Here is a 17311-nt window from a genome sequence, read left to right as displayed (position 1 = left end):
TCACATCATTTAATCCCGCAATGACCCTGATATACACAATTTCTATTATTCCCATTTAATAGGCCAAGAAACTGAGATTTAAACATACCAAGGAAGATTTCATGGCTGGTGAGTTCCCCTGGCCAGACCCAAACCCAATTTGCATACCTCAGAATTACTTACTTTCTGGCTTACAACATGCTAACTGCTTGAGAGTCAGGGATATGTGCTGTTAAAGTTCTAAGTAAGGAAAAGGTGAAATAAAACAAGGAGTGAAAGATGGCTGGTTGGGTATGATGTTAGTAGTAATGTGTTCCCAATTTCTTTTTAATCCTGGAGTGCTTTCTGTAGGAGACAAGCCTTGAAAAAGGAGAACAAGAGAACCTGGGGGTAAAGGTCAGGCACTGAAAGTGGAGCATGAAGGAGCAGAGAGCAACCCAGAAAATACCAGTCCCTTCCTTCCAGCTCTCCCAGGAGCCTGGCACTGGCCTTACCTGCTCCAGCTTCCAGAGGAACTTGACTGGGCGGGCACTTTCAAGTAGAGGCCAGTAGAGGAAGGCAATTCTACAGCCATGGACGGTCAGTGAATAGTGAGAGAAGCCATCCTCTGAGGGAAGAGGATGGAGATAGAGGTCAAACATAGGGCCTGAGGCAAGAACAGGTTCACCAAAGAGAGAGGACTTGGGATTCTCATTTCTCTCTCAGGTGCTCTCCCTCCTGTATTCCCTAGAGTCTACTCTCTTTCTCTTCCTCTGACACACACAGAGTCCAGTCCAAGTGATCATGAGAGCTTCTTGAGCATTCTGACTAGCCAAGTGGAACACTGGCCAGCCTGTTCTCACTGACATTTCTACTGGTCCTTTGGTTAATGCAAACTCCATGGGTGACAACCCTTTTCAAGTCAAGAGAAGTGCGGTTGGAGAAATGGCAGAAATGAAAGGTTAGGACAAGACTGAGCCAAGAAGGACATGCTACTGCAGTTGAGGAAAGAGGGGGACTAGGAAATTGAGTCAACTAGCCCTTCTAAGAGAAGGACAGGATGGGATCAGAGAGAAAGAATGGGGCACACCACTATCCAGGCTTTTCCACTGCAGTAGACATGGTTCAATGGGAGTAGACTGGGGGGCAGCCTGTCGCATGGCAGGATGCAGGGAGATTGGGCAATTGCAGGTGAGAAGGGCAGCGAGTGGTCCCACTGCACTCTGAGAGCAGTAGGGTATCAACCTGTCATGTAGGCAATAAACCACATAATTTCAGAGAGCATCAAACCTAGCACCGCCATCTTACAAATGATGAGAGAGGAAGTGACCTGTCCACAGCCACAAACTGGGCGGTGACAGAGGCAGGATAAGAGGCCAATTTCCTCACTCTCAGACCAGTGCCCTGGGGAAGGCTCACCATTCTGGACAGTGTTACACATGATGGTTTCTTCTTCCTTCTTGCCCTTGTTGGGAGTTACACCATGCTTCATCCAAAAGGACAGAGTAAAATGGTCACTGAGACTGTCCTGGGGTCCAGAGCCCAGCCCAGCTGTGCCACCCAGGGGCACCTGCACAGCTTGGGTGCCATTGAACCAGTAGATGAGGCTGCTGTCCTGGCTGTAGTGCACCGAGAGTCCCGCAGTCCAGTTGGCATTGGGGCCAGGCATGGGCAGCAAATCTACCTCCCCAGTGGCAGCACCTGTGGGAGCCCCAAAAGGCACAAGTGTCAAAGCTGAGAGGCAACAGTTGGGGAAAAGGAAAGCAGCCAGAGCAAGAGTGACTGAAGGAGAGAGATTTCCCACAGCTAGTCTCATGGCCTTTTCTGGCCTTTCAAAGACACAAGAGGGTGGACCTCTCTTCAAGGAATGGCTCTCCAACTAACTCATTCTCCAACCCTTCATCTCTCTCTGCCATTGTTCCACAATGTACCTGGTGACTGTCATGTGCTAGCATTATGCATTTTTCCAAATGATATATTGATTTGCTTTGGGGGCCACAAGAGTTAACCACATGCTACAACCTCTATGGATATATACACCTTGTAGGTGAGCAAGAGAAGATGTAAAGCAGAGTCTTAGGAAAGAGGCAGAGGAGGGTCAGGCAGAGGTCTCTGGAAGGGGAGGGCACACCCACCACAGAGTTTCCTCAGGGCCCGCTCTGAGTAGTTGTCACGGTCGCAGCCCTTGGCCACATGGCTGGTCTGCAGCTCTATAGTGGCCTGAATATTCCAGAGAGGTTCATCACAGGTCTCCAGGCGGATACCAGGGAACAAAGCCAAGCTCCCTGCACCTGGTGCATATTCAATCCTTTTGTTCCAGCCTGCATGGGAGAAAGGGAGAGGGTGGTGGAGAGAGAAGAGAGGAAGACAACCGCTCTTATCCATTCTGCTCTTGTCATGTCCACTGACACTCTTGGGTAGACAGCCAGGGTAGACAGCTGCAAGTCTGCCCCCAAATATCTCTACCCTGGCTCCTAACCTAGCCCTATGGAGAGATCAAGGTGAAAGACAATTCACAAAATGGATCACAGAGCAGAGATCCTCACCTTGCCAGCTGGGTTTACAGGTAGGCTTCACCTGGATCTCCACCTCAGCATCATCCGCTGCCCGCTTCTTCCCACAGTCATAAGCTGTCACTGTGAACTTATAGAGCCTCTCACCACTGTACTGCAGCTTCTCCGTGTTTTCAATATTTCCTATGATGGGTGTGGTGGAAAACAAAGAGGGTAAGGAGTGCTAGAGAAAGCCTAGGGAGGCAAGATGACTCATGAGTCAATTGGGCAGCAGATGAATTAGGTAGCAGGGAGTTGGGAAGGATGTATCTGGGGGAAAAAGGCTCTACATTGGGAAGGAGGTTATGGAATGATGATCTGAGAGGCACAAGTGGAGAGCTCAGCCCGGGATCCTCTGAGGGATATGGGTATACAAGGGATGGGCAGCTGGAGTGGGCAGGAGATGGACTCACCGTCATTGTCTATGAGGAAGGGAGTGTTGGGTGTAAGGATCTCATAGTAGCAGATCTGGCTGTACTGGGGGGAACAGTCACCATCAATGGCTTCCACCCTCAGGATGCGGTCGTACAGCTTCCCCTCAGTTACGGCAGCGCGATATAGCCGCTCCACAAACACAGGGGCAAACTCATTTACATCGTTGACCCGCACATGCACAGTCGCCCTGCATGTACCAGAGCAGGAGGAGGGACAAGGAAGAATCAGCCAGCCTCAAAACATAAAGAGAAGCACAACTAGGAATGCGGACAGGGAGCCAGGACAAACAGGAGCCAGTGTGTCCTGAGCTAAGGGCCATGGGCATGCTTATTCCACCCGCCCCCAGGAGACCAGGTCCCACAGGGAAGGGGATATTGATATAAGTGGTAAGGAACAACCCCAGGGGATACCAACTGCTGACTTGGAGTACTCCTCTACCAAATGCTATAGGCTGGGTGCCAAGATGAGGGACACAACAGAATTTTATATCCAGCTGGCTGTTCCCCCATGATAGTCAGATCCAATGGCATAATCAAGGAAGACACAGAATAAAAGCCAAATTAAAACCAACCAGAGAATGGAGAGCCTGGCTAGCTCAGTCAGTGGACAGCCAAATCTTGGTCTCATGGTTATGAGCTCGAGCCCCACAGTGGGTATAGAAATTACTTAAAAATGAAAATCCTTATGGGGCACCCTGGGCTCCACAGTCATTTGAGCATCCAACTCTTGGGTTTGGCTCAGGTCCTGATCTTAGGGTCATGAGATCAAGCCCCACATTGGACTCCCCACTCAGCTCAGAGTCTGCTTGAGTTTCTCTCTGCCTCTCTCTACCACCTCCCCCCCCCCTCAAATAAATAAACAAGTCTTTTAAAAAAAATTAAAAGAAAATAAAATCTTTAAAACCAACCAGGAGAAGGAAAGTGATATTTATATAAAAGCCATAAGTCATCTGACGTGAGTGCAAGAGGAGTGGTGCCTTCTGTGCATGTGTGTGCAATGTGCATGTCAGGTGTGGCTCCCCCCTACTCAGGCCCCATGGGGTAAGCAGCCCTGGGACTATGCCCTTCATGCTGAGCCTTGCCCCTTACCAAGATCTAGGCACATTTCAATAAATGTATGTATGTATGTATCTCCAGAGGCAGGGTCCTATCTCCAAATGGGAAACTAAGTCACAAGGAATCGTTTATCACTGGTCCTTCTTAGTGGCCCAGGAACCCTGAATGCCAATCTTTCTTGGTTCTCAGAAGAGAAGTTAGCTGGACACAGTCATAGGATTCTCAGGCCCCAGCTTTCTTCATCTAGCCGACCCTCACCTCACGCTGTGCATGTGTGTATCATGTGTGTGAGTACGTGCATGCTGCAGACTGGTGGGGCGGGTGGAAGGAATCCAGATGCGTGCTGAGATGCTCATCATCCTCCTCCTTGTTACCCTCCTCCTCAACATAACTCCCATGTACTGAACCTTTCCCGTGTATCAGGCACTGTGGTGAATGCTTTTTACACAAACCATCTCCTTTACCCTTTTTCACAGCAACCTAGAAAAATAGGGATAATCATTTTCTCCATTTTGCAGAGAAGTAAAAGTGAACCCAGAAATAAGGGGATCCTGGTGTGGTTCAGCGGTTTAGCGCCTGCCTTTGGCCCAGGACATGATCCTGGAGTCCCGGGATTGAGTCCCACATCGGGCTCCCGGCATGGAGCCTGCTTCTTCTTCCTCCTGTGTCTCTGCCTCTCTCTCTCTTTCCCTATGTCTGTCATAAATAAGTAAATAAATAAATCTTAAAAAAAAAAAAAAAGAAAGGCTAAATAAGTCGCCCAAGGTCATAAGAGGCAGAACCAGGGTTAGAGCCCATAAATTTGACTACATGTTTCTATCACCTTGAATGAAAGCTCCTGGAGGACACGATGAACAGAGGGGGAGGGGTGGATATCCAATGCCAGCATGGACAGAGGAAGACGAGGGACTTGGGAGGAGGGAGGAGGACCCAGAAGCAGGGAGCAAGAGGCAAGGGCTTCCTCACTTGTGGGATTTCTTGGTGTTGGCCCCGTCGGGGCCCTCGCCACAGTCATAGGCCTGGATGGTGAAGGTGTGCTCCTTCTGGGCTTCACAGTCCACTGGCTCCTTGGCCCGGATCAGCCCTTCTCCAGTTGCTTTGTCCAGAATCACGGCCTCAAAAGGTACCCCAGACCCGTGGAGCCGGAAGCCACAGATCTCACCTGGTCCAAGGGGGAAGGAGGAATGAGGCTCCTTCTCCTTGGCCACTTCCAGCATCTTCTTCCCAGCCTCAGCCTCCCTGCCTTGGGTTCTGCTTCATCTCTCCTCCCAACCCCCCCTCCTTGAATGTGGGAAAGTGTTAATTATCAGACATACAGCTCTAACACCAGCTTCCCAGAGCTGCAACCTCTCAGAGCTACTGGGTCTGAGATGTGACAAAATCTTGATGTGGTTAACCCCTGCCTGCCCACATCTTTCTCTCTGGCTCCTTCTGCTCAGCCACCATCATTAAATCTACCTCTACCACTTTGCCGAAGCCTCTTCCCCACTTCCACTGCTCTCCCTCCCAGGACTTCCTCGCTCCTCCTTTGCCCTCTGCCTTCCCAACCACTTTTTCTCTGTCCTACCCACCTTGTCATCCCCCAGCCCCAATCACCTGCATAGCGCAAGGGGGCATCCTTGTCCAAGGCAAAGAGTGGTGGGTTCAGCAGGACCGTGTTGTCATTCTCCATGACGATGCCTTGGTATTCCGCCTCGATCCATGGCTTGTGCTTGTTGGCTGTCCCCGCCCCGCCCAGGGAAAAGAGAGGAAGCACCTGTGAGCTGGCCCTCCACTCCTGTACATCCCAGACACACTTATATTCCAGCATTATCACCCTTTCCACCTGCTACAGAAGCACCTGCAGGAGGAAGGGCTGAGGACAAGAAATCAGCATTAAAGGAGTCAGAGGATCTGAGAAAGGTTACAGGCTTCTCCTACCATAGGATAGGCAGTTTCCATGGCAACAGCCTACTCTGGGGGTAGAGGGGCAACCACTATCTCCACGGGGAAACCTGTGGTCAGAGGGTGAAGAATTTTCTTTGGGAATTTCAAGTGCTAGAAAGTGGAGACTGGAGATTCAGAAAGCAGTGGTAGGCCATTTAGAAGGCCCTGGGAAAGGGAAGGGATAGATTAAGAGCAGAGTTGAGATGAGAACAAGAAGATCTAGATGTTTCCTGAGATCCTGAGTGTTTATCCTCTCCACTGCCACATCACCCCATCTCAGTCCTGATCCCTCCACTCTCCCAGGCAAGCCCCAACCTAAGTCCATTCAACCGAAGAGAAAAGAAAATATAGGACAGGAGGAGGGGGACAGGGAGGGGCAGGGATGGAGCAGAGGAATCAATGCCAAATGACTAGACCCAGCACAGCCGACATCCTAAGGGATTATTGAACTGGCCTAGAAACATGACAAATCCCCTCCCTGCTCCTCATCCCTATACCCAAGAGAGCACTCATAGCCAGTACATCTCTGTGTCCCCCACAAGGCCACCAAGCCCCACACTCCCTGAACCCCACTTTTTACACAGACTCATGACTTAGTCCTACTTCTTGCCTATCCCACCCCTCTTCCCTTCAACCACCAGCCAACCAGGAAGGATGCGGGACTCACTCAGCCTCTAGATTTCCCTATCTCCTGCCACACTCAGCTCACTCAATTGTGTCTCCTCCCAGGACTCATCTCCCACTAGCTGGTGAGGGGCTCTGGGGACAGCACAGTGTGTTCCCTTCCCCTCTACATCATCCCCCATCCCATCTGAACTGCTTGCTCTGTCTAAGCCCATCATGCCAACCACTGAACTCCCAGGGCCCATTCATGATGGCCTATCAGTGGAACATGGGTGGAGGAAGACGTATCATCAATGGGAAACTGAGTCACCAAAAGGAAACCTGCCCAGTGTGTGATGGTGAACAAAAACTCCTCATTTCCAGTCTTCCCTCCAATCACACTACAAAAAAAAGCCTTCTGGTACCAGAATGCCTGCCCCTTTCTCGAAGATGATCACCAGAACCCCCTTCTCTAATGGCAGAGGAGAAAGCCACAAGATGGTGCTCAGAAAGTAACACAGGAAGTGGTGGGAGGCTAAGAAGCTGGGCTGAGGTCAGAGATTGAGGTGAGGAACTACAGCCTGCAGATGAAGGAGCTGCGGTGCAGCAGGCCGGTGCTGGACACCCTCTCTACAGCTCACCCCGAAGTCTCCCAGTTCCTCTCCTCTTGTCCACAGACTCTTCGTGCTCATTTCCTTCACTCAGTCCTGGCTCCCTGCCCTTCCTTCCTTGGCTTTCTCTTCCCCCTCTCCTCACCTGTTCTTAAATCTCCTATCCATCCTCTCTTTTTTGCCTCCACCTTTACCCTCTCCCATCTCCTTCTTGTCCCCCTCCCATGCCTCATCTCCCTACTCCTTCTCAGCTTTCCCTCTCACCACTCATTTAGCACCCCCCCACACACACACACCCACTTCTGCCCTTACCAGCCTTTCTCCACCTACCTGAGCCCTGTCCTCCCCCTCCCCTCCATCCCTCCCCCCCTCCACCGGGGTCCCTCCGTTGGCCTCACCCAGCTGAATTTCCCTGCTGTCTGCCAGAGAGGGCAGCTCTGATAACCCTCAGCCCAGCTGTATGCAGGGTACAGATGCAGAGGAACACGCCAAAACATACGTGCTCCGAATTGCTGAGCTGCAAGGAACTGTTTCTCCCCAGGATGGGATGGGGATGAGCCAGATGGATCTGCCACACACTCTCAGTGCGGGCACACCCCAGTGAGCGCAGAGAACTATCCAGAGATGTGTATCACCCTTCAGGGGCAAGTCCTTCTGAGACCTGAGATATCTCCCACAGGCAGAAACTGGAGGCCGGAGACACAGAGACCCCAGGAGGAAAATGAGGACCAAATGGGAGCCAGAGAAGCACATGGGCAGAAACGGACCAGAGAGGACGATGTGGGGAAGGGGATGTGAAGGAGAGAAGGGGGCAGCTCTCAGAAAACGTATAGGAAGGGGGATGGTCAGAAGAAACCACACCTGCCATTTGCCAGAAAGCTTCCACGACCCCTGCCCACCCCTACCCCTACACGGGCTGCTGGATACCCCTCTCTCAGGGCCCCCCTATCCCCATCTCACTTACCTTTGTTAGAGGAGCTGGAGGGGAACAGGGAGGCCAGCAAGAGGGGTAACAGCAGGAGGATCATGGTGTGGTGTGGTGTGGTGTGGGCAGGGGAGGGCAGGGCAGGGCCAGGCGATCGCTCTCCCCCAGGAGCCTCCAGCCGGCTGATTCCACCCTTGGGGGAGGGATGCGGGGGGCTCTCCAAGGAGGGGACGGAAGATAGCGGGCTGCAAGGCAGGGACAGAAAAGGGCCTGCCGCCCACACTAGTCCATAGAGCAGACCTACGCAGACCCCAACCTGGGCGGCTGAGGTGAGGGACTTGCAGAGGCTTCTCGTTCGCTCTGGAGCCGGGCGTCCTCACTCTCTCCCTCATTCCCACCCCATCCCCGCTACTGCAGGATGACGTCAGCACGGCCAGGCGCGGACTGATGGGGCCGCTGGCCAATCGGGTGGCTGGGGGGGCCAGGTGCTGCAGGGGGGGAGGGAACCAATGGGACCGAGTAGCAGGGGCGGGAGACTGTGTTAGGGCTTTTTCCCTAGACTGCAATTTGGGGGAGCAAGGGAACTGCGGGGGCTGGGGAGGAAGCTGGAAAGCCGTAGAGGGGGTGGGAAATAAGAGGGACATTGGGAGAATCGAGAAGCCAGAGCCTGGGGGTGGGAAAGGAAGACGTCAACGGAGACCTGAGGGAGGCGAAGAGGAGCAGTATCACGTCACCCGCCCCCCCCCCCAACTCTGCATTAACCTCCTTCCACAGCCCATTCCATCAGCAAGTCCCTGCTGCGTGCCTCCTGGGAGCCTTGAAGCAAAACCCACAGCCTGAAACCAAGAGATCCTACCTAGCTTTTCAGTTCTCAGCCCCGGCTGTCTGAGGAAACCATGGATGGCCAGCAGGGAGGCGGAAAGCGTTCTGGGACTGGAGAAAGAGGGAAAGATTTGTGCGCGCGCGCTGGGGCGCGCATACACACACACACCTGTCGAGAAGATACACTACTAGTTGGGCTTTTGTCCACCACCTAAGCTCCGTGCCTCCCCCTTCCGAATTTCTCACCTTACACCATGATGAACCAACCCAGTTGATTCTGAAGCCAGGGAAGTTGGTAGGTTTGAAAGAGCAAGAGAAAGAGAGAGAAAAGGGGGTGGAGGGTGGAGGTGAGGTGCACAATAATTTAGGCAGCCCCCACCATGGTAACATACATGGTAAGTGTGAGCTGTCCAAAGACTGGGAATTGGAGGTGATAAACCATTGGAGGTGACTTCAGAGGCCGAGGGAAACCCCTAGGTTCCAAGCCAAAATTTTCCAGAATAACTAACCAAACTCCTCCCTCACTTTCTACTCAGGACTTTGAACGCAACACATTTTGACAACAGCTCATCGCACTGACAATCCCCTCTGTGCTTGGGAAGAGCAATTTCTCTTTTCCTTCCTAATGGCACCACAGGACAAACAGTTTGGAATGCCAGAGTCAGGGGCCCCAACTCTGCGAAGCTGTCTGAGAGAGTTGTGGGAGGCAGCACTAGAGCATTTTCTTCACTGTGGCTCCTGGCCAGCTGACTGGTCCCCATCTTTCCCCACACACCCCTCATACCTTCCTGGATCCCTGACTCAGTCCCAGGATCTCAGGATATTGTTAGAACCCATCCCTGCATGAGGCTGGAAGCCCCCACTCCAACACAGCAAGACTAGACCTCTCCCGGGGGAGACTGCCCCCCCTCAGAGCTCTGGGACATTTCCCAAGCCTGCTGGAAATGGGCTGGAAGCCAAAACTCACCTTCAGAAAGGCTCAAGTCTTAGATGATTGACAGCTCCAGATCCTGCTCCAGGTTCCTTCCTCAAGAAAAAGTGAGGTCAGGCACCAAGCTGCCAAGTTCCTACCCCTCCCTCAGGCTGCAGGCACCAGCCCCAAACTCATTATGCGAGGAGGGAGGAAGTCTGGTAGGAACTCTTATTGCAACAGGGCCCAGCCCTTTCAAAACCCTGGTAAGCATAGACCTCTACACAGTCTGTGTGTGTGTGTGTGTAGGCCAGCCTGGAGTCTCTCAGCCTCAGCTGCCAGACAACACCCGCTCCCTGCGTACCCTGCCTGCTATATTCTCCTGAAATCTCAAGCTCCATCTTGGCCAGCCCAGACAATGCCTCCCAACCTCACCGGCTACTACTGCTTTGTCTCACAGAAGAACATGGAGGACTACCTGCAAGCCCTAAGTAATGGCCTCACCCTCCCAGACCCCTTTCACTCCCCTTTTTCCCTTTCCCTCCCTGTCTCTCTGTCCCATTGAGTAGAGGGAGTACTGGGGTTGGATGCAGTGGAAATGCTCAAGTGGTGACCCCTGACTTGGGATCCATTTCTAGCCAGGGCATTGGTGGGAGAGAGTCAATCTATGGTCTCAGACCCAGCTAAGGGGTAGCCCACAGCCCTAAGGTGCCGCTGTAGGTGGGGATGCCCCTGGCTGGCTTGTAGGAGCCCCGCTAAGAGATAGCCCCCACAGACATCAACATGGCTCTGCGGAAGATAGTGCTGCTGCTCAAGCCAGACAAGGAGATTGACCATCAGGGCAACCACATGATAGTGAAGACCCTCAGCACGTTCCGCAACTACATTCTGGAATTCGAGGTGGGAGTTGAGTTTGAGGAAGATCTAAGGATCGTGGATGGACGAAAATGCCAGGTACTTTTCCTCAGGCTTGGGAGACAGCACATGGGGGAGCATGTAGGTGCCTCCTAACAATCTGGGGTGAAACGAAGTGACCTTTCCCAACTAGAGAAAAGTGATCACTACAGCAGGCTGCAGAGTCCCCTGGGTAACAGTTCCCAGGTGCTCCCCCAACCCGCTCTTTCCTGCCCCCTCTTATCGCCAGCCAAAAGAACACAAAGGACAGGTCACCCTCAGTCCAAAGGAGAAATATTTGTTCACCCTCTAGACTGTGACCATGTTGATCACTGCAGTCTCTTTTCCCTTAGCCTCTATGAGTCCACTCTCCTCTATTTCTTTCTGCTTCTTACGCTTTTCTTTTGTTCTCCATTGCAGACTCTAGTTCCCCTATTAATCCCTTTAACTGGGATTCCCCCTAGTATTTTATCCTTGACTTTCTCTCTCTTGTCTGTACACAGACAAAGTCTAAACTATCTATACCCATGCTTTCTGCTACCATCCATACACTGTCCTGGACATAGATCCTCCAGCCAGAGCTGCCTCCTGAGCTCCCGGGTAAAGTTTTCATCTGCATGCACAATGTTTCCATCTGTATGCCTGAAGTTCAAAGCCAAATTCATTACCTTCCTACCCAAACCTATTCCTGCTCTAATATTTACTGTCTTCATTAATGACAATAGCCAGCCATACCAGACACCTGGGAGTCACAGCAATATCTTCTGTCTCCTTACCCCTGCGCCCCAACACACACACACACACACACACACACACACACACGTGAACCACATCTAATTGGTCAAGAAGTCTTTGTAACATTTCTTCACTGTCCAACATAGTTGCTACTGGCCATATATGGCCTTTGAACACATGAAATGTAACTATTCCAAACTGAGGTATAAGTATAAAATACATAGTGGGCTTTTGAGAAAATACCAAAGAATGTAAAACATCTCAGTAATTTTTATTTTAATCACATGCTGAAATTATACTATTTTGAATATTCTAGGTTAAATAAGATATAATACTAAAATTAATTCCACTTGTTTCTTTTTCCTTTTCTAATGTGGCTTGTGTTTGTGGCCCATTATATTTCCACTGAACATCTCTGATTCTTCTTAGCCTTTCTCACTAATGCCGCCTTCATTCAAGTCCTCATTTCTGACCTCGTGCCCGAAACCAGCCCCCAATCTTAATCCTTCTCTAACCCACTCTGCATACTGTAGCCACAAAGATTTATCTAAAATGTAAAAGTGACCATGAATGAAACCCTTTCAGTAACAATCCATTATATTCTAGATGAGATCCGTAGCATACAATGGTCTTTCCCACAAATGCTCTAGTTTAGAGCCCCTTACGACTGTTTGGCCTTCTTTCTTTCTTTTTTTTTTTTTTTCCTTTTTCAAATATCTATCTATCCGCGCCCCCCCCCCCGCCCCCAGGAGGGAGGCACCAATGGAGAAGGAGAGGAAAAAATCCTCAAGCAGACTTCCCACTGAGTGGAGAGCCCAATGGAGGGCTCAATTCCACTACCCTGAGACCACTACCCTAGTTGAAATCAAGAGTCAAACACCCAACTGATTGAGCCACCCAGGCACCCCTGACCTTCTTTCTTACCTTTATGCTGCTCCATTCCTTGCAAGAAATTTCCCAGTATCTCCAATCTAACTAGTTCCTCACTTTCTTAAAACTGAGATCTCCCTATTCCCATGCCCAACACTTGCCTGGCATCATAGATACCTGTTTCCTGCTCTATCTGATCAAGATGCTGAACTCCTTGGTTACCACGGCCTATTTTATGGAAGGGTTTAATAAATGTTGATTGCAATGCCCAGGGGTCTCAGGAGGTTGTCTCAGGGACACTTCAGCTGTCCTTAAAACTCAGAAAGAAGAGAGATTTCCTGATAGGACTTCCAACCAGTCCTCTTCTTTCCCAAATGACCCTCCAGTCCATCTGGAAGTATCCAAAGGACAAAGTTTGTGTTCTTCATCATCCACCCACCCCCAAATTTTACCCCTGGTTATCCTGTTCCATCCTTGGTCTGCCCTAGTAGTCACTGTAGACAAACTATGAGCCTTCCCTCAGTGGCCTTTGGGGGTTGAGGAGGGGAGTCCTGTAGAATCAGAGCAGTCCTCTCACTCAGAATGAAGGATAGTATCAGCTGTGGTGTGAAGTGGGACAGCTCAGCCAGAGTGAGTTGGATACATTTGGGTGTTCTGCCCCCAAATCTTCCCTTATTCCTGCTTTCCCTATAGACCATAGTAACCTGGGAGGAGGAGCAGCTGGTATGTGTGCAGAAAGGGGAGGTCCCTAACCGAGGCTGGAGACACTGGCTGGAGGGAGAGAAGTTGTATCTGGTAAGCTTGGTGAGGGTTGGGAGAGGGGCTTCCAGCTAGGACTCATCCCCTTGCCCAAATCAAATCAGCCTCCTACTCCACTCCCTGCCTACCTCCAAGGAAGGCAACGAAGAAAGGAAAACAAAAGTGCTGGGAAGAGTAAAGAGAGAAAGAAATAGAGGGGAGCAGATGGGCCCTAGCTACCAGTCAGATGAATGTCCATAAATCATGAGCGGAGAGATAGAGGCTTAGCTATTTCACATTCTGTGACCCAGCTCCCTTCCTCCCTCTGGGGTAAAAAGTTGAAGTTGTAGGATAATGAAACAATTCTCCATACATCAAATGCTCTAGTTGTTGTATCCTGAAGGATAAAACGGAGCTTAAGGACCTCAAGAAAGGAACTGTGGCTGGCAAGAACCTTCTTTCTCTCTCCTCATTATTCCTCCTCTGTCTCCAGGAACTAACTGCAAGGGATGCCGTGTGCGAGCAAGTCTTCAGGAAAGTCAAATAGCCAGAGAGGAGCTGATGGCCCCTCCAGACTGCACCAGTCCCCAGACTCCTCTTGCTTGTACTCCTTCCAGCCCAGATTGTCCCAGGTCAACAGTCCCCTTCTCCAGCCACTTACTACTCTTCCTCCTGGCCCCTCCTCACCTCTCCCCATGCTAATCTATAACTTTAGTTCCCAGGCCAAAGTCCTTTTTTTCTCACACTCCACTGCCTAATAGCTGCTTCATATCCAATTCCTGGTCTGGCCTCCTAGATGAAAGAAACAGGTAAAGGGGAAATACCCCTTGAGAGCAATGGATCTCGACTCCTTAATTCATTTGGTCTTTTATTTTCCATCTAAGAAAGAACTGATCTTTGAGCATTTGGGGCCAAGTGAGAATTCTGTCTCGGTGGAACTTTTGGAAAACCGACTGGGGTTCAAGAATTTAAGTAGGAACCCCTGGTAGATTTTGTCTGTTTCCTGTCCTTATTCTCAAGAAAGCCACATGTGATCAACAGAACCAGCTCAAGGCAGGCCTCATCCACACAGAGTTCAACAGACCACATGTACCAATGTCTGAATGACATCTTATATTTCCATGCTACATTATGGGTAAGTGGGATGGGACAGGGTAAGTAAGACCTTTGTCTAGTGCTGGGGGAAGCTACGAAGCTTTGGAATAGTGACCTGGCCTCCATGCCTCCTTTGGAAAGGATAGGCAGCAAGAAGGCTAGAAAAGATTGAAAGGGGAAACAGACAAGGCAAACAGACAAAGAAAAATACAAGGTCCAGGACTAGAAAGATGAGGGACATGGGGGTGTGAAGGCAACAGTAGGAAGAAGACCGATATGCCTGGCTATAGGGATCCTCTGCTTGAAGGCCAGAAAGGTTGGGACAGAGGATAAGAGGGAGGAGTGAGAACAGCAAGGCCCCTCCCTTAGGGCTCCAGAATACCCTGGAAAAGAGCCCAAAGGGTGGGGCCTGTTCAAGATCAGGGCCAGCTCCAGCCTCTGGACACCTCCCCACCTCCAGGGGCCTTGTCCTTTCAGAATAAAAGTCCTTTGGAGCAAGAGTCTGGGCGAGGAGGGCTCAGTGTGGGATGGAGAAAAAGTCTGACTGTGTGGGAGGCAGGGCTTGTTGGAAAGTCCCTCGTCTGTGCTCACTGGATGATCACCCCTGCCCCCTCTTCCTGCAATGGCTAAACCCCTACCCATTCAAGACAGTCACTAGTTTTGAAATGCTAATCTTACTAGACACCCTGAAATAATTTGGGAAAGAAAAAGAAAAAAACTCAGAGTGGAACCCTGACAGTTTCTCTGCAGATGTCCCCAGTAGAGTGGGGAGTAGAGAGCTCTTCTCTGGGCAAAGCCATCCAGCAGAAGCTCTAGGGACTGATGGAACCTGTCTTGACCCTTTCCAAGGTACAGTGAAGCCAAAGGAAAATGCTCCATGTATAGTCACCCATTGCCCAAGTGACCAGGGCAATGCAATGTCCTGGCCCCTATGAGATCATAGGGTATGTCCAAGCCTCTCCCCACAGGACTGTCCTCTGTGCCCTTCATGTTGGTCCAGCGCCCCTTGCTGCAGTCTTGCTTGCCAAAGAGCCTGACCGCAGAGTTTGGAGGCCTCCATGGTGACTGTCAGGTCCAAGCTAAACCCTCCAGCACTCCTGTGACATGAGCATCCAGTCATCCACACTGCAAGTCCACATCCTCCACTTGATCTTACCTCTTCAGGAGCCAGAGTCCAACAGAAGGCTGGAGATCCCCCAAAGAAGCACAAGCAATCAGAGGACGGATCAGCTTCACATCACCAAGGAGGGGCGGGGTGGGAGCAGGGACCTGCTGAGACTGGGAAGCTGGGGCTGCTGTTTCCCCTGTGGGCAGCAGGGGGCGCTGATCACTGCAGTGAGAGTCAAAGAAACATCCAAAGTTAATCCTCCCTCCACCACCAGTGTCTTGAATATTCCATTTCCCACCACACACGCGTGCAGCACGCACACACCATACCACCACCACCAATTCCCAACCTGTGTACTAACCCTGATAAAACCCCAACCTCTCATTCAAATCAGGCTGCTCCATCTGTCCTCAGATAGAAGAGAAGGTTACCAGGGGTACCAACCTATGAAAGAAGGGAGGGAAATAGCCCTCAAGGAAGTCCCACCCCCAGCCTGTCCAGGAGCACACAAAGCTGCGGGTCTGAGGACCAAGTGTAACTTTGTTTACCAGAGTCCTAGCCCCCAGGTTGATGATCGGGAATCCAAAATGTTTATTTCCATAAGAGAGGGAATAATTGCACCCTTCTAAGCCAGCCCCATGCCCTGCTCCCTCTTCCTCAGGCCCAGATAGCACCATATGGTCACAAACAACCTTCTGACTTGAACTTCAGATGATCTTTTAGTCTTGATTCCCTACATCAATACAGATCCTTCTTCTCAGAAGAAAGTGACGAGCAGTGGAGCAGTGGATCCACCAAGAGCAAGTGTGTTCCCTCTGACACAGAGAACCATATGCAGCCCAAGGCCTCAGGCTCCACCTTCTGGTAGGGGATCAGAGAGTGGGCAGGAGCAGCAAAGTCTAGCCAAGTACCCCTCCCCACTTCCCCTCTCTCTTCAGCCTCTATCTCCCTCGTGAACCCCACCCCACATGCCCAGACCTGTATGTGGAAAAGAAATCTCAGGCAAAAGCAGGAAATTCCTCAAGTCTAAAGCACAAAGGTCATCCCAGTCAGGAGTTTCATCCTACAACATGGTTGCACCCCTTACTGGCAGCAGAGGACCCTTAGAAGCCATTGCAAATCCTGAGATCCCAAGAGAGAGCAGAATTCTCATCATATCAATCCCTTTCCCCAACCCAACAAGGCAAGAACTACATCGGGTCCAGGCTTACATACCCAAGTCAGTAATAGATCAGAAGTTCCCAATATAGCTAAAGATGAAGATAAGAGCAGGAAGCTAGCCCTGACCATGGCCTGCCTTTCCCTGCCACAGACTTCCTCTTCTAGAGCTTACTGCTCCTACGCAGCCTGGGAACCATCTCCAGTATCTCCACTAGCTCTCTGGGAGTCTCCCCTGACTTCTCCGGGCTATAACCCCCTCAATCACAGCAGCACACATGCTATCAGGATGACCTGGAGCCATCCCAGGGCTATATCCATGATTATGGACAGGTGAGGATGGGGAGACCTTGTAGGTATAACAGAGGGTTAAAGGATATTGGGTGAGAGGACTTGATGGCCAAATCAGGGAACTCTGGGAAGGACTCTGATGGGCTGACCTGGGTTTGCATCAAGGGAAAGAAAGAAAGAAAGAAAGAAAGAAAGAAAGAAAGAAAGAAAGAAAGAAAGAAAGAAAGAAAGGAAGGAAGGAAGGAAACCAAATCTCTGAAGCCAAGGGTGCAAGCAGTGACCTTGCCTGACCAGAGGCCAGAATCAGCACCCATCAGGCCATCCCCCTCTGCTCCTAGATCTCAGCCAACAGGAAGGCTCTGGGCCAGCTCTGTGGGCACCTATGCTCCACACTGTATACCCACTGTCATGCAGCTAGCCTTCCATCAAGAACAAGAAGACCACTGTTCTCTCAAGGACTTCCTGGCCCACCACCTAGCGGGGGGTAAACCTCCTGCCCTCCTCTACCCACCCAGTCTCACATCTCACTTCCTTCTGCCTTCACTTTTGTTCTGACCCCTAGTGAGAAGAGTAGCCCTAGGAACCTCTTTTCTGCCCCCCATAGCCAGTGCCCAAGCAGAGGGTC

General features: G+C 51.0%; 2 protein-coding genes across 5 annotated transcripts in view; one reads left to right on the top strand and one right to left on the bottom strand.

The window, feature by feature from the left end:
* Positions 1-15307, bottom strand: part of CLSTN3 (calsyntenin 3) — a 33684-nt gene extending 18377 nt beyond the window's left edge. The window contains exons 1-9 of one of the 4 annotated variants that reach the window (XM_041736707.1): positions 12351-12929; positions 9855-9910; positions 5597-5719; positions 4967-5162; positions 2924-3132; positions 2505-2654; positions 2094-2279; positions 1378-1659; positions 474-586 (exon numbers count right to left, since the gene is read on the bottom strand). In XM_041736707.1, the coding sequence (XP_041592641.1) occupies positions 474-586; positions 1378-1659; positions 2094-2279; positions 2505-2654; positions 2924-3132; positions 4967-5162; positions 5597-5672 (1212 nt within the window). In that variant the 5' untranslated portion in view covers positions 5673-5719; positions 9855-9910; positions 12351-12929. Of the gene's footprint in view, positions 1-473; positions 587-1377; positions 1660-2093; positions 2280-2504; positions 2655-2923; positions 3133-4966; positions 5163-5596; positions 5720-8104; positions 8487-9854; positions 9911-12350; positions 12930-13407; positions 13511-15285 lie in introns of those variants that run through there. The other 3 variants (XM_041736709.1, XM_041736708.1, XM_041736706.1) reach the window with 3 other exon arrangements.
* RBP5 (retinol binding protein 5) lies at positions 10040-13871 on the top strand. Its single transcript, XM_041736710.1, has 4 exons — positions 10040-10288; positions 10573-10751; positions 12990-13091; positions 13528-13871. The coding sequence occupies exons 1-4, from the start codon at positions 10216-10218 to the stop codon at positions 13579-13581; spliced, it is 408 nt and encodes a 135-aa protein (XP_041592644.1). The 5' UTR covers positions 10040-10215; the 3' UTR covers positions 13582-13871.
* Positions 15308-17311: the final 2004 nt, after the last annotated feature.

This window comes from Vulpes lagopus, chromosome 21 (genome assembly GCF_018345385.1).
Source record: "Vulpes lagopus strain Blue_001 chromosome 21, ASM1834538v1, whole genome shotgun sequence".
Taxonomy (NCBI): Eukaryota; Metazoa; Chordata; class Mammalia; order Carnivora; family Canidae; genus Vulpes; species Vulpes lagopus.
This window is presented reverse-complemented; position numbering and strand designations above follow the sequence as displayed.